General features: G+C 39.7%; 1 protein-coding gene across 1 annotated transcript; it reads left to right on the top strand.

Moving 5' to 3' along the window:
* Nucleotides 1–346: 346 nt before the first annotated feature.
* LOC311088902 (uncharacterized protein) lies at nt 347–8,944 on the top strand (the record flags this gene model as incomplete). The annotated part of the gene is made up of 4 exons (XM_084123285.1): nt 347–449; nt 1,072–1,096; nt 1,462–3,279; nt 8,655–8,944. Exons 1-4 carry the CDS (start codon nt 372–374, stop codon nt 8,942–8,944), a joined length of 2,211 nt encoding a protein of 736 aa, XP_083979411.1. The 5' UTR covers nt 347–371.
* Nucleotides 8,945–14,068: the final 5,124 nt, after the last annotated feature.

The following is a 14,068-nucleotide window of genomic DNA, read 5'->3' as shown; positions in this document are numbered from 1 at the left end:
CATGTATATACCGTATATACATTTATACATAATTTATATTATATATAAATATAAATAATTTATATATAAATAAAAATATTAAATATATACATGCATATGTGTGTATTTATTTAAACAAAATAATTATACACAGTACACACACATATATTATGCAAACACAAACTTTTATTTTGGATGCGATTAATTTTTTTCCAGCACTAATATATATATATCAGGTCACGGATTGTTAAATATGTACATATAGGGGGGGCCCCAAGGAAAAAGGTTGGGAACCACTGGTCTATACTACCATCATCAAAGAAGAGCCTCTTCTATATGTGTGTGTGTGTGTATTATACAGTTGGAGCTACATATATAAAAAAAAAAAAAAAATGGCGCAGAAGTACAACTCACGCTGGAGGAGAAAGGTGAAGAGCCAGCAAAATACTTGCAAAAGATACAGAAGAAAGGTTGGGAAATTTACATTTTATTGTTTTTATATTGTCATCTGCAGTGATTGAATATAAGCACATTCACCCAAGTTCTGTATTTACGTACCATTTGAGGTGTTGGTACTTAACTTGCCACTTGATATTTCCACTCCACTACATTTTAGGGAAAAATAATATTTTAATGTTTACTACACTACATTTATCTGATAACTATAGTTTCCATTTGCTTTACAGATTAGATGAAGCTTCAGAGTCAAAACAGCACATTTTTAGATTAATTTACATGAATGATTTAACTGATTCAGGTCAATAACAAATCTGATAATTGGCCAGGACATAATCAACCAACCTATACATGTAAATATTATGTAATTTACTTACACTTTTGAAACTGAAGTACATTTACTGTGATATCATATACTTTAATACTTCTACTAAAGTCTTTTTCATCATCCAAGTAAATAATCACCTCTTTTAAACAGATCCAATAAAATGTTAATATTTTAATCCCCATGAGGGGAGAATTTATAGCAGGATTTCCTACAGTATATACTGCATTGTTGTAACCTAGGTATGCCTTATAAATTTGCATGCGAGTGTTAAATATGCTTAATGTATTATCATTCTCGGTTTTCTGCAGGACACACAAGGACAGGAAAATAGAGGTAAAACGTGCAAAAATGTAAAACAACTAACTCCATTTCCTTCAGTCTCCAAGATGGCATGTAGTTTATTTATTCTGTGGAAATCGCATGTTGCAAAGCTTTAAATTTTGATCGACTGGAGTGTAAATTCAAATAAAAGTTAATGTGTCCAATAAAACACTGTTACTGAAGTGAGACCTTCAAACCTCACTTGGGTTGTCAAGGGTTTACTGACAGCTCAGATGATTATTATAACACTTTAATAGTCTAGTAATTAGTAATGTGTTTAGCATAAGTATAATGAAAAATAAACATGTTGAGACTAGTAAGCCATAAATTCACCAATCAAGTAAAAGCAAATTGATCAATTGATTTTTTTTTTCTAGAAGCAACAAACTGGAGGTCAGATGATTGCAGCACCGAGCAAGTGACCAGATCTGCTAATTTGGAAGACTCTTCAAACACAAATGTGTGTAACATCCATTACGCCAACCATTCATCCCAGTGCTATGGACACACAAGTGAGATGCATCACTCTGGTCTTAATGTTGAATCAGAGCCTGAACAGCCTATTTACATGGATACATTTCCTGAGCACCTACCTGAATTTGTTGAAGAAGGGACTTTAGATGACAATGCGTTATTTGATGAAGACTTTTCAATTGATGATGACCTATCATTTGAAGACAGTTTTGAGCTTAACCAAGAGGAGGGAACAGAACTCGAAAGCTCTACAAACACTGTAGATCATCCACTGTACAGAAATGCACCAATTTCTGTTGCAGAGAGTCTTCTCCTCATAATGACTTTTGCAAACAGACACAAAATAACAGGAAAAGCTCTCAGTGATTTGCTTACATTAATATCTCTGCACTGCCCCTCTGATACACAGACTGAGTGTCTTAAAAATTTACACAAATTTAAACAGTTTTTTGATGATCCCTCCTCTCTGCTTTTGCACAAATATTGTAGCTCATGCTTCATGATTGTTGAGAGTACAGACACCCAGTGTAAAACCTGTGAAGCCAATGTGTTGATGGAGGGGTCAACCTCCTATTTCATTGAGGTTCCCATTGAAGCACAACTGAAGAGATTGTTTGCTCAGGAAGGTTTTGAAGAAAAACTTAAGTTCAGGTTTAATAGACATAAAAAGTGTCATGACAGTATTGAAGAAATATATGACGGAAAAACCTATCAGAAATTTACTACTTGCAATGGACCTCTCAGTGATTCCAGAAACATTTCGTTAATGTGGAACACAGACGGCATACCTATTTTTAAGTCTTCAAAGTTTTCTGTTTGGCCTTTTTATTGTGTCATAAACGAGTTAAATTTTGTTGAACGCACGAAACGAGAAAACATGATATTTGCAGGTGTTTGGTTTGGGGATTCAAAGCCGTCAATGTTGACATTCCTTGAACCACTGTGTGGCACTCTGAACAAAATTGAAAGAGAAGGAATTTCTCTTCAGTTTGCAGGAGCTAGAGAACCTTTCATATGCAAAGCCTTTACCATTGCAGGAACCTGCGATTTGCCTGCAAAAGCTTTGGTACTTAATAGTGTTCAATTCAATGGACATTTTTGGTGTCTAAAGTGTGAACAGCCAGGTCAAACAGTGAAGACTGGAGAGAGAGGTCATGTCCATGCCTTTCCTTTCCAGAAGACAGATCCAAAAGGCCCGCCTCGTACTCACAAGGGGTTTGTAGATTATGCTAAGATGGCCTATGATTCCAACAGCGTTGTTCGTGGGGTGAAGGGACCTACGTTTCTCAGCAGACTAACAAGCTATGATTTGGTCTTGGGCACAGGTATAGACTATATGCATTCTGTACTACTGGGAGTAATGCGTCTATTGATGTTTTTGTGGTTTTCCACAGAGTTCTCTCGATGTGCATTCAGTATGGTCAGATCAATCAAAGAAGTTGACAAACGTCTGAAAGAAATAAGGCCACCATTTATGATTCGATTCCCTCGTTCTGTGTCTTCTCACAGGATGTTCTTTAAAGCATCTGAGTATCGGTACATTTTGCTGTTTTTCGGGCCAGTTGTATTCCGCGGCATTCTTGCAGGACTGTACTACAACCATTTCCTGCTCCTTAGTGAAGCAATCTTTATTCTTCTGATGGAGTCAATAACCCCTGCTCAAATAGATCATGCTGAGAAACTACTCTGGAATTTCTGTTCTCAAATGAGTGGACTCTATGGTGAGCGATACATGACAGCCAATTTGCACTTACTTGTCCATTTAGCTGATAGTGTGAGAGCTCTTGGACCTCTGTGGACACACTCTTGCTTTCACTTTGAAGACAAAAATGGGTACTTGCTCCGTCTTATACATGGAACCCAGAATATACCTGCCCAAATGGTAAATGCTGTAAAGACTATACAATCTCTCCCTAACATCACACAAAACATAAAGCTGAACATAGTAACTACTGAGTTTTTGGCCAGAATGACAAATAGCAATAGTTATCAACCAAGTAATGTTGTCAATATTGTGGCCATGTTAGGGGCATCATTCAATAGATGTCTTGAAACTGATGATGTTTTTCTTCTGGAACAGTTTCTTGGTCAGGCTTTACATAGTAATGTCGTCAAGGCATACAACAGAGCTCAAATAGGGAAAATAATTTACACTTCCCAGCAGTATGTCAAAACCAAAAGACGAAACAATTGCACAGTGTTATTTTGTGATGGTGCGCAGATCAAATATGGACAGATTAAATTATTGTGTTCCTACAAAGAACCCAATGAAGGTCAGAATGAGATAAAACTTGCAATTTTGAATGAATTTGCAGTTGCAAGCATAAATCTTCTACAAGATACTTTGACAGGTGGAACGTGTTTCCATATTGTTAGCCTCCTGGAAGTTCCTGTGAGAAAGACAGTGGTAGGACTTGAAAGTATTTTGGGCAAGTTGATGTTCATTGATTTGTCCTCAATGCCTGGTATTGTGTTTGCTGCACATTTCCCTAACAAACTTGAAAGGGACTAAAGATATTATAAAGTCAAAGATATGATCTTATTTTGAACAGAAGAGCCCATGATTTTTCCAACTAGTTGAAAATCCTTACTGAAAATGTAAAATATGTTGATGGACAAATAGTTTATACTGTGATGCCATCTCAACTGTTTTATATGGGCAAATCTATTGTCATACAAAAAGGTCACTTTGGGGCTAACATGAGAAATGCATACATCTGAATATACAACATTAAATTTATTAATGATATGAGTTTTTGGCAGTTAAACTTTGATACATCTGAAATGTTGAAATTGTAATTTCTTTGCTCTCAAGTTACCAATAAATTACTGTTTTTATTTTACAATGTGTTTTGTGTGGTTAATAAAATTATTTTACTGAATTACATGCAGTGAAATATTTCAAATCATTTATAGAAAATAATATAAAAGAAGAGGGTCTTTGCAGCCTAAAATAAAAGATTTACAATTAATTTATTCATACAGTAATACATTATATATAAAAAATCATGTAGATTAAGATATCATATGATATGAAACAACCAAGACAGTGATCCAAGTCTGAGAATTCAATGAGCACTTGTGGAAATCTCTTCCTTTGCTCTATCTGAGTTTAGCATGAGATGCATGAATTGAAGCTGGGATGAGAGTATATTGAGTTCATGGAGAGAACTCTCTGATTTCTCTGTCTGAGATCACAAAGAGACACAGAAGTTGAGAAACTCTGAGCATTATATTAGAGCTTGTTGAGATCTCTTCTGAAACTTAAAAGGAGACTAAATTGAGATTTAGTGCATCTTATTGCTCCAGAGAAAAGCCTGAGACACAGGAGAAATAAACCCTTGTCTCAGTTTGGTGTCATATGGATCTCAAAGTTGTCTAGGAGAAATAAATGAAACATTTTGGAGATCTCTTTTCAGATTTTATTTTCCTCTGGGAAATACTGTGTATTCACCTTATTTTCGAACGCGGAAGTAAACATGGGTCCAATTTCCGGTTTTTGTGCGGCACTTCCGTTTCCTCGCTTCCCTGGGCTAACTAATGATATCGATCGCGAAGGATTATGCAGAGTTGACAGAAAAATGTTACACATGCTGTATCAGATGAATACAACAAAGAGCTAAAGCCCCGCCTCACCCAGTTCGGGTACCGGACCTGGTTGAAACACCCATGCATCTAGCTGGCAGACTGCCAAAACTTCGCCGGCGCCTTCAGCCCCGCCCTAAACACGGTTGAGCCAACGCTGGACTAATATATATGGAGGTATTTTGTCACGTCAAATGTATTAATAATGCCATCAGAATGCAACCAAAGCACAGGATAGAAATAAGTAGATGGCTGGTTATAAATAATTGTAAATCATACAAAATAAATGCCATGATCATGCCATGATGACTAGATTTTATACAGGGGTTAATGATTTTGTTTCTCCTTGGAGTTTTTATTGAGACTTCGTAGCCCAGCCACTTTTCTGGTATCGGGTGGTCTTCTGTAGGTCTTGTGTTCACGAAATGAAAAGAACAAACATACGGTCGTTTCGGTGGTTTCTTCAAATGTAAAGCTTTTTAACCACAGGCGAAGATTCCTCAGGCCGGCGACACACTGGTTGCGTGCGTGTCCGTTTTTATTTCGGCTCCCATGTTATTAATGTTAACAGGTTAGAGCTTGCACACTGCCTGTGTGACACGCTGTGCGTGTGTCTAAAACGTGTGCATGCTAGAAATAGAATCGACGCCTATTTTTCACGCGACACGCAAGCGTTTTGGAAGCGTTTCCAGGCAAACTAGAATAGGAAAATATGTTTGTATGTCATTTTGACATGAATACATTTTAATAAATGACATTTTGATGTTTGAAAGTTTAGGTTTTGACATAAATGCAGATATAAATGTAATTAAAAAATAAATATTATCGATTTTCAAATATTACACCTGTCAATACAGAACGAAATATTCTGTAGCCTATTTTGCCGTCAACACTGCCGACGTTGTCTTTGCTGCTATATGTTTATATATTTATGTTTAACATGTAGTATAGGCCTTCCACAACTCTCTCCCCATATGTCGAATATATCACCAATGAGGCTTATCATATGTCACCTAGCAGCAGCAGCGCGTCAGACACGTTTCTGTTGTGCAAAGACATGGAAAACGCCACGCAACAGAAACGCCACGCTCACGCCACGCAGCCAGTGTGTCGCCGGTCGTAGGGCGCCTGATGATTAAAATGTCAATGATTTCGATTATTAAAATACTCCTGCTCCAAGTAAATCTTTATTTTGTACCAGTTATTATGACAACCTCTAACTGCACAAACAATCCTGGTCTTCCTCGAAGCCTTAACGATGAGTTAGTTGTTATGAACACTTGTTTGATTAACCGCTACGGTGAAAAGTGAGTTAGCTCGCCAGTGACCGGAAGTGCCTGACCGGACGTCTCGCACAAAATACCGTCAACTGGCTGCGTCCGTATTTCCGTTAAAAATAAGGTGAATAGACCAATCCGATCTCACGCAATTTGTATGCACTTTATGAGGTGGCTAAATCGTACAACCTCACTCTTACAAGGTGGCTAATTTATACGAATTTGTACAATATGTATGAGATGCCATGAGATCGGACTTCCCATATTTATTTAGTGATCATTTTGATGTTAAACCCACTATTGGTTTATATAGAATTGTTTTAGTTTATACCAGTGGTTCTAAACTCCAGTCCTTGGGACGCACTGCTCTGCACATTTTGTATGTCTCTCTTATCTTACACACTCAGTTCAGTTCATGGAGTCTCTCCTAACGAGCTGATGATCTGAATCAGGTGTGTTAAATAAGGGAGACACACAAAATGGGTAGAGCAGTGGGTCCTGAGGACTGCAGTTTAGAACCACTGGTATAAACTTCTATATAAAACAATAGTGGGTTTAACATCAAAAAAGTAAAAAATGTATTGTCTGATGTTAAAAAAGTATGTTTGTTACATATGTAACCTTCTCCCTTTAAATTGTTCATGCAATTTTTAATGTCGTCTTTTAAATCGGAAATAAACATCAAGTTGCTTGACAAAAGATTGGATGCAATTTTATAGTATTTATTTATAATTGTAAAAAAAGTATTTATAATTGTAAAAAAATTAAACAATTCCGCTGGTTGAGGTTGATTTAGAAAGTAATAAGTATTTAAATACTTTCTAGAGAGAGTAATTAGTACAGTGATCTAATTACACTGTTGAAGAGGTAATTAGTAACTACAACAAGCTCTCATAGGTTGAATACTGGTAAAGTGGGACAATGGGTAAGAGATGGGTTTTACCAAGATGGGTAAAAGACATTAAGCTTCTCAATTTATATCTTTACATATGCTTTAATTACTAAAATAACTAAATCAACACTGAGCTCATCATAAGTATGTGATTAAAAAAAAAAAAAGGTTTTGTGGCTATGACATCACTTCCGGGGGTGTGGCACACCATATTCAACCTTGCAGTGAACCGTGATTGTAAGTAAAATGACATAGCATTCTGAGGTGAATAATGTTGAGGTTATAAAAATAAAAAAAACTCATGGATCGTTTATGATTGTTATATATTTTGTTATAGGATGTGTAAAAGTGTTTTTTATGCGATTTTGACACTGTCCCTTTAATTCCCTTTTTATGTGTCCCTCATAAATTTAGTTAGCTAGGTAGATATTTGAATCAAGATAAACTTAAAATGTTTATATTGAGCAAGCTTGTAATGCTAATGCTAATCGTTAGCTAGCTAGTTTGCATAAAAAAAATAAAAAAGGTAGTTAGCATAATTAATTTGCCAATTACAGATCGACAGAATAATAGCAATGATGATAATAATCATGTAGGCCCTATTTAAGAATCCAATGGCAGAAAAGAGGACAGGGAGGAAGGAGATAAGGAAAAAAAGAAGAATAGGCCAGGGCAGATGCCAGGGCAAGAGTTGAACCAAAAGGGTGTGATAATGGAGTATAGGGAGCAGGTGGAGGCAGGGCAGGGTCCTCAACTTTGCATGATTGCACATGCATGGAACGTGCCAAAAAGCATTCTCCAGCGGAGGGTCAAGAATAACGTAAGGCTACAAGCATGCTTCGAGAATGAGGCAGAGTTGGCTAAGCTGTTCAAAACCCTTTCCAAGAGAGGTTTCCCACTTTAGAAGAAATGAGACCCAGTCGCTTGTCTACCAGTACACATAGGCAACCAACAAAAAGAGGGGGGAAAAAAGAAGGCTGAGCAGTACTGGTTCGAAAATTTTATGCCCCGAAATCCTGTCCTCGGGCCAGAGGAAACCGGATGCCCTCTCTGCTGCAAGAGGGAGTTTAACCCCACAGCAATTGAGAAATGGTTTAAGCAGTATCAAAATCTCCTTACTGAGCGGATGTGCCTTCCCACATTTTGAATTGCGATGAGACAGGAGCATTTTCTGTCAGCCACTGTGATTTCAGAGGTGGGGAGTGCCTGCTATGAGGTCACGTTAGGTGAAAAGTGGGAGACGAAAAATGCTTTGGCCAGCTTTAATGTTGCAGGGGACTACGGCCCCCCTCTTAGTCATTTTCAAAGCCAAGTGGCTTTATAACATTACCCCCAACAACAGTGGTGAAGGTGTCCAATAACGGCTGGATAACAACTGAGCTGTTTTTGGAGTGGGGGATGCAGGTCGTGGACATGCTCCCTAAGGATGACCTCAGACCACATGTGCTGCTGCTGGACGGCCACACCAGCCATGTATTCAACATCAAATTCCTGAGGCTCATGCAGTCACACAGGGTACATGTGGTGGGCTATTCTTCCCACACCACCCACTGTCTGCAACCAGTGGACAAGTCCCTCTTCAAGTCCCTGAAACATCATTGGAGTGAGGAGGGACGTGCTTTATGCGGCTAACAGTTTTCATACATTTCATACAAACAAACAAAGCCTGCCAAAAAAAACAAGAAAGATTGAGGGTACAAGCTCGGATGGCCGGGACAATATTTGCAAAGCCAGATATGGTGATGAAACTGATCCTAAGAAGTCTGAGGACTGGACTTCTGCTGTACCTGCACCCCTCCTTAAAAATAGTGATGATTATTATTATTGTTGTTTATATTGTCATTGTGTATTTAATTCATTAGGCCTACACTTGAATAACATTTGAATGTGTTTAAAGTGTCCCAGTTTGCCAATAGGGCCTGGAATAATTTGTCTCCCTTTCGATATGTTTCATTCGCATTACATCAGTCTCTGAGGCTTATGGGGAAACTCAGTTTTCTCCGCATACTGAAGCCTGGCTGGTTCACATCACCGAAATGGGCAAAGCCGACTGCCTATTTAAGTCGCGCTAAAAAGCCATTGAATTTGAATTTTTTTCCCTTCAGTACAAAGATCATCTCCTCAGAAGCTTTTCCTACCCGCCATTGACATCAAGCCTCCTCGCAGCTCGAAGCTGACTCTGCACTTCTACCCTACGGATTTCCGGCGAAAGCAAATTTAGCAACATTTGTTGCAAATTTGTCACACTACGAGTGTGGCTCATGCAGGGTTCCCCCCACCAGGCGCCCAGACCTTTTCCCGCTGTTATAGCGAATCAGATTATAAACAAACACCTTCACAAAAAGAGCATTCTTCCTTTATTTCATGCTGCTGTAAGCGTCAGCCCCCCACCACAGCACGGCGAGCTGCTATCTGTGGCTCTCCAACCCTTTGCCGCCCGGAGTCAGACTTGGGAAGCCATTCCTGGCATGCTGAATTGGGTTTTAGAGACAATGAAAAGGGTTACTCGCTCCAATTCGCTCGCATAACAAGCGTGGCGCGAGAGCCGTATTTTTTTCAGGGTGACCCATGGCTGCATCGGAGCCCTGGTCTCCTGGAAATCACTGCACCTGTATCAGATGGGACTGGAATTGGGCTCGGTTTCCAGAAGGAAAGTAGTCTGAAAAACGCCCCTCCAAGACTAGTTGGGGCACCCTGTGGACGGAGCCAATGTCAGGCTGGAACATCAACTGCCTGGAAATGATGGCAAGGCCACCATGTCCTGGTCCGGTCGGACAACATGACAGTGGTAACCTTGTATTTAAATCACCAGGGGGGTCTCAGGTCCCATCTGCTGAACAGACTGGTGCGTTGCCACCTACTGTAGGAACAGGACAATCTCCACTCAGTAAGAGCAATACGTTTGCCGAGCTCCATGAACACGAGAGCAGATATTCTGTCCCAGAACGGACCGCCTCGAGGGGAACGGAGACTCCACCTCCAGACAGTCCGCATCATTTGGAGCATTTTCAGCCAGGTGGAAGCAAATCTTTTTTGCATTGATGAGAACACCCACCACCAATTATTTTCGAGGGAAAAGGAAGCATTAGCCCACATTTGGGGTCAATGTGTGTTTGAGGAAGATTCATCCATCCAGTGTTTAATGTTTCTTTCTTTTTTATTCTGTATAGTACAGGGGTGGCGAACCTGTTCAGCATGATGAGCCAAAAAAAATCCTTCATCACTGCAAAGAGCCACACAACAGATGTGTCTCACAATAACATTACCATTACAATTTATTACTTATTACAATCACTAATTACATAACACACAATAGTTTTCATGTAATTGTCAATGTTTATCATAGTATCAGCCTACCTAAAAGGTTACATGACTCAGTGGGACACCTGGCACTCCTTGGTTTCCACAATCTTTGTTAAGTCTGGCTTGTATTCAGTTGTGGCTACTCGTAGTAACTCTTTCACATGCGTGTCAGTCAGGACAGAGCGATGCTTTGATTTCACTTGTTTCAGTGTTGAAAAAAGTGATTCACACATGTAAGTTGACCCAAACATTGACAATAGTTTGACTGCAGCCTGTTTGACATTGGGATATCTCTCATTCGGCACAATCTTCCAAAACTCCACGGTTCCTTCCCTCAGAACACTTTTAAGTCTGTCATCCTCAGAAAGTTAAATCATTTCAAGCTGAGATGCTGCTTCATCTTCCACTAAAGGGGCTTTTAAACAGTCTGATTCAGCAGTGAATGGGTTGATAAGAAATTCAATTTGTGGTCTTTTTTGGCGTAGGCCGGGGAACCTGTCCTCAAAACTCTGTTCAAGATTTTCAAGCAGTGTTGCATACCGTGCAGTACTCGCATTTACAACCTCTGCTGCATGTCCACTTGCCTTCAACAAGGATGGAAAATGTGTTAACTGCCTCTTTTGTAGATGAGTCTTGAACAGCTTGAGTTTGTTGACAAATGTGAAAATACTCTGCACCAGGTCAGACACCATCTTAAACTTCCCTTGCAGATCCACATTGAGGCCATTCAGATAATGCAGCATGTCGACCAAAAAAGCCAAGTCCGAAATCCACTGGGGATCACGTAGCTCAGGATAGTCCTTATGTTTCTCTGCGAGGAACAGCTTCACTGGATTTAAAAGCTCAAAAAAACGAGAAAGCACATTACCTCTTGAAAGCCATTACAGCACAGTGAAGAAGCAGATCAGATGGAAGATCTTCATCAAGCTCAGCAATGAGATTTTTGAACTGCCTGTGATTGAGAGCATGTGTGCGTATAAAATTTACAATTTCCAGCACAGGTTTCATGATGTGATCCAAGTTCAGCTTTTTAGGCAAGGCAAGGCAAGGCAAGTTAATTTATATAGCAAGTTATATGGCAATTCAAAGTGCTTTACATAGAAGAAATTAAAAATAATAAAAAGAAATAAGAATAATTAAAACAGTTTAGAAAAATAAAAAATAAAATACAGTACAGTACAGTCGGACGAACATTGGCACAGTGCTCATTCAGTAAATGCATAGCTAAACAGATGTGTTTTGAGTCTGGATTTGAATGTGACTACTGTAGGAGCACATCTGATCTCCTCTGGAAGCTGGTTCCAGCTGCGGCTGGCATAATAGCTAAAAGCAGACTCGCCATGCTTAGAGGGAACTCTTGGTATTTCTAGCTGATATGATCCTAGTTATCTGAGTGATCTGTTGGGTTTATATTCAGTGAGCATATCTGCAATATATTGAGGTCATAGGCCATTGAATGATTTATATACCAGTAATAATACTTTAAAATCAATCCTAAATTTAACTGGGAGCCAGTGTAAAGACCTGAGGACTGGTGTGATGTGTTCATATTTTCTGGTTCTGCTCAGAATCCTGGCGGCAGCGTTCTGTATGAGCTGCAACTGTCTTATGGTCTTTTTGGGAAGGCCAGTGAGGAGTCCATTACAATAATCCACCCTGCTGGTGATGAAAGCATGCACAAGTTTCTCTTTCACTTGGTGTCTAAAACGACTTTTTAGACACCAAGTGCTCTTGGTGGATAATACAGTGAAATGTCCAAAATTCAGGAAAACGGTCATCAGCTTTACACAGCCCTACAAGGCCTTTCCCAGATCCCAACATGGCTGGTGCTCCGTCAGTGGCTATTGCTGTTAGCTTTGATAACTGCAGATCTGCTTTCTAAACAACAGCCATCAGTGTCTCTTTCAGGTCGATGCCACGGGTTCTGTCTTTCAGTGACACAATGTCAAGCAGCTCTTCCTTAATTGTGCAGTCTTCTGACACAAATCATACAAATATTGCCAACTGTGGCTTATCTTGAACATTGCAAGACTCATCCAAAGCAATGCTGAAATACTGGCACTTCTGAAGATCTGAATATAAATGTGTTTCAACTGAATCGTTAATGTCCGATATTCTCTCTTCAGCTGTGTGCCGTGACAGCTGAAGGTCCTTTACTGAATGTTTCAAATTTTCATTTTCGGGACAAAGAATAGCAACAACATCACTAAGGCACTTTTTAAGAAACTCCCCTTCACGATATGTTTTTTTTGCACGAGCAATATTCCATGCCAGCTGATATGTTTGGTAAATTTCCAAAAAAGCTGACTTTTGCACGTTTCAAAGTGTTAACCTTGTGCTTGCGAAGTTCACTGCCTTTGGGAAATTCCCGGGCCACCGTAGAATGGAGTGATGTGAAATGGCGCTCAAGATTTCAAGCCTTAAAATGCGACAACGACGTCTGGCATATCAAGCATATCAATCCATTTCGTTCAACAAAAAAATATAAATCCTCCCATTCAGATAAAAATGTTCTGTGCTCATCTTCATATTTGCACTTAGCTGTATGCTTCTTTGATTCTGCCATGATAATTCCTACTAACGTACTTCTCACGTTAATCAGACAGCGGCAGCTCCTGTCAGTCAATAATAGGCTAGCCACGTTAAATTGCGCAAGAGTTGAGGTTCTGTTAAAAATAATTTAAAAAAATAATATAATATATTTAAAAAAAAAGTAAAATTACATTCAGAAAATACATTCCTATTTATTTTTAAATAAAATTTAGAAATTCTAAAAAAAGTACACAGAACATGTGGAGACTGAACCGAGCCGCACGCTCTTTGACCTGGTACTATACCACCCCAGGTATAGTATAATAGAGCTCTAAAGCTATTTAGAATAGTATCATATGAGGGGCTAAGACATTTGGATCATAATAAAAAAAATATGCTGAAGGTAAATTATCAGAAAGTGTCCCATACCATACCATAGCATCTTCTTCCGCTTATCAGGGGCCGGGCCGTGGGGGCAGCAGTCTAAGCAGAGATGCCCAGACTTCCCTCTCCCTAGACACTTCCTCCAGCTCTTCTGAGGGGACCCCGAGGCGTTCCCAGGCCAGCTGGGAGACATAGTCCCTCCAGCGTGTCCTAGGTCTTCCCCGGGACCTCCTCCCAGTGGGACGCGCCCGGAACACCTTCCCGGGAAGGTGTCCAGGAGTACCCGAGCCACCTCAGCTGACCCCTCTTGATGTGGAGGAGCAGCGGCTCTACTCTGAGCTCCCTCCGAGTGACCGAGCTTCTCACCCTGTCTCTAAGGGATCGCCCAGCCACCCTGCGGAGAAAGCTAATTTCTGCCGCCTGTATCCGGGATCTTGTCCTTTCGGTCATGACCCACAGCTCATGACCATAGGTGAGAGTAGGAACGTAGATTGACCGGTAAATACTTCTTTCTTCACCACGACAGACATTACTGCA

This window comes from Abramis brama (genome assembly GCF_963993115.1).
Source record: "Abramis brama genome assembly, chromosome: 8".
NCBI classification, from domain to species: Eukaryota; Metazoa; Chordata; class Actinopteri; order Cypriniformes; family Leuciscidae; genus Abramis; species Abramis brama.
Note: the sequence above shows the minus strand (reverse complement) of the source record. Positions and strands in the feature narration are given on the sequence as shown.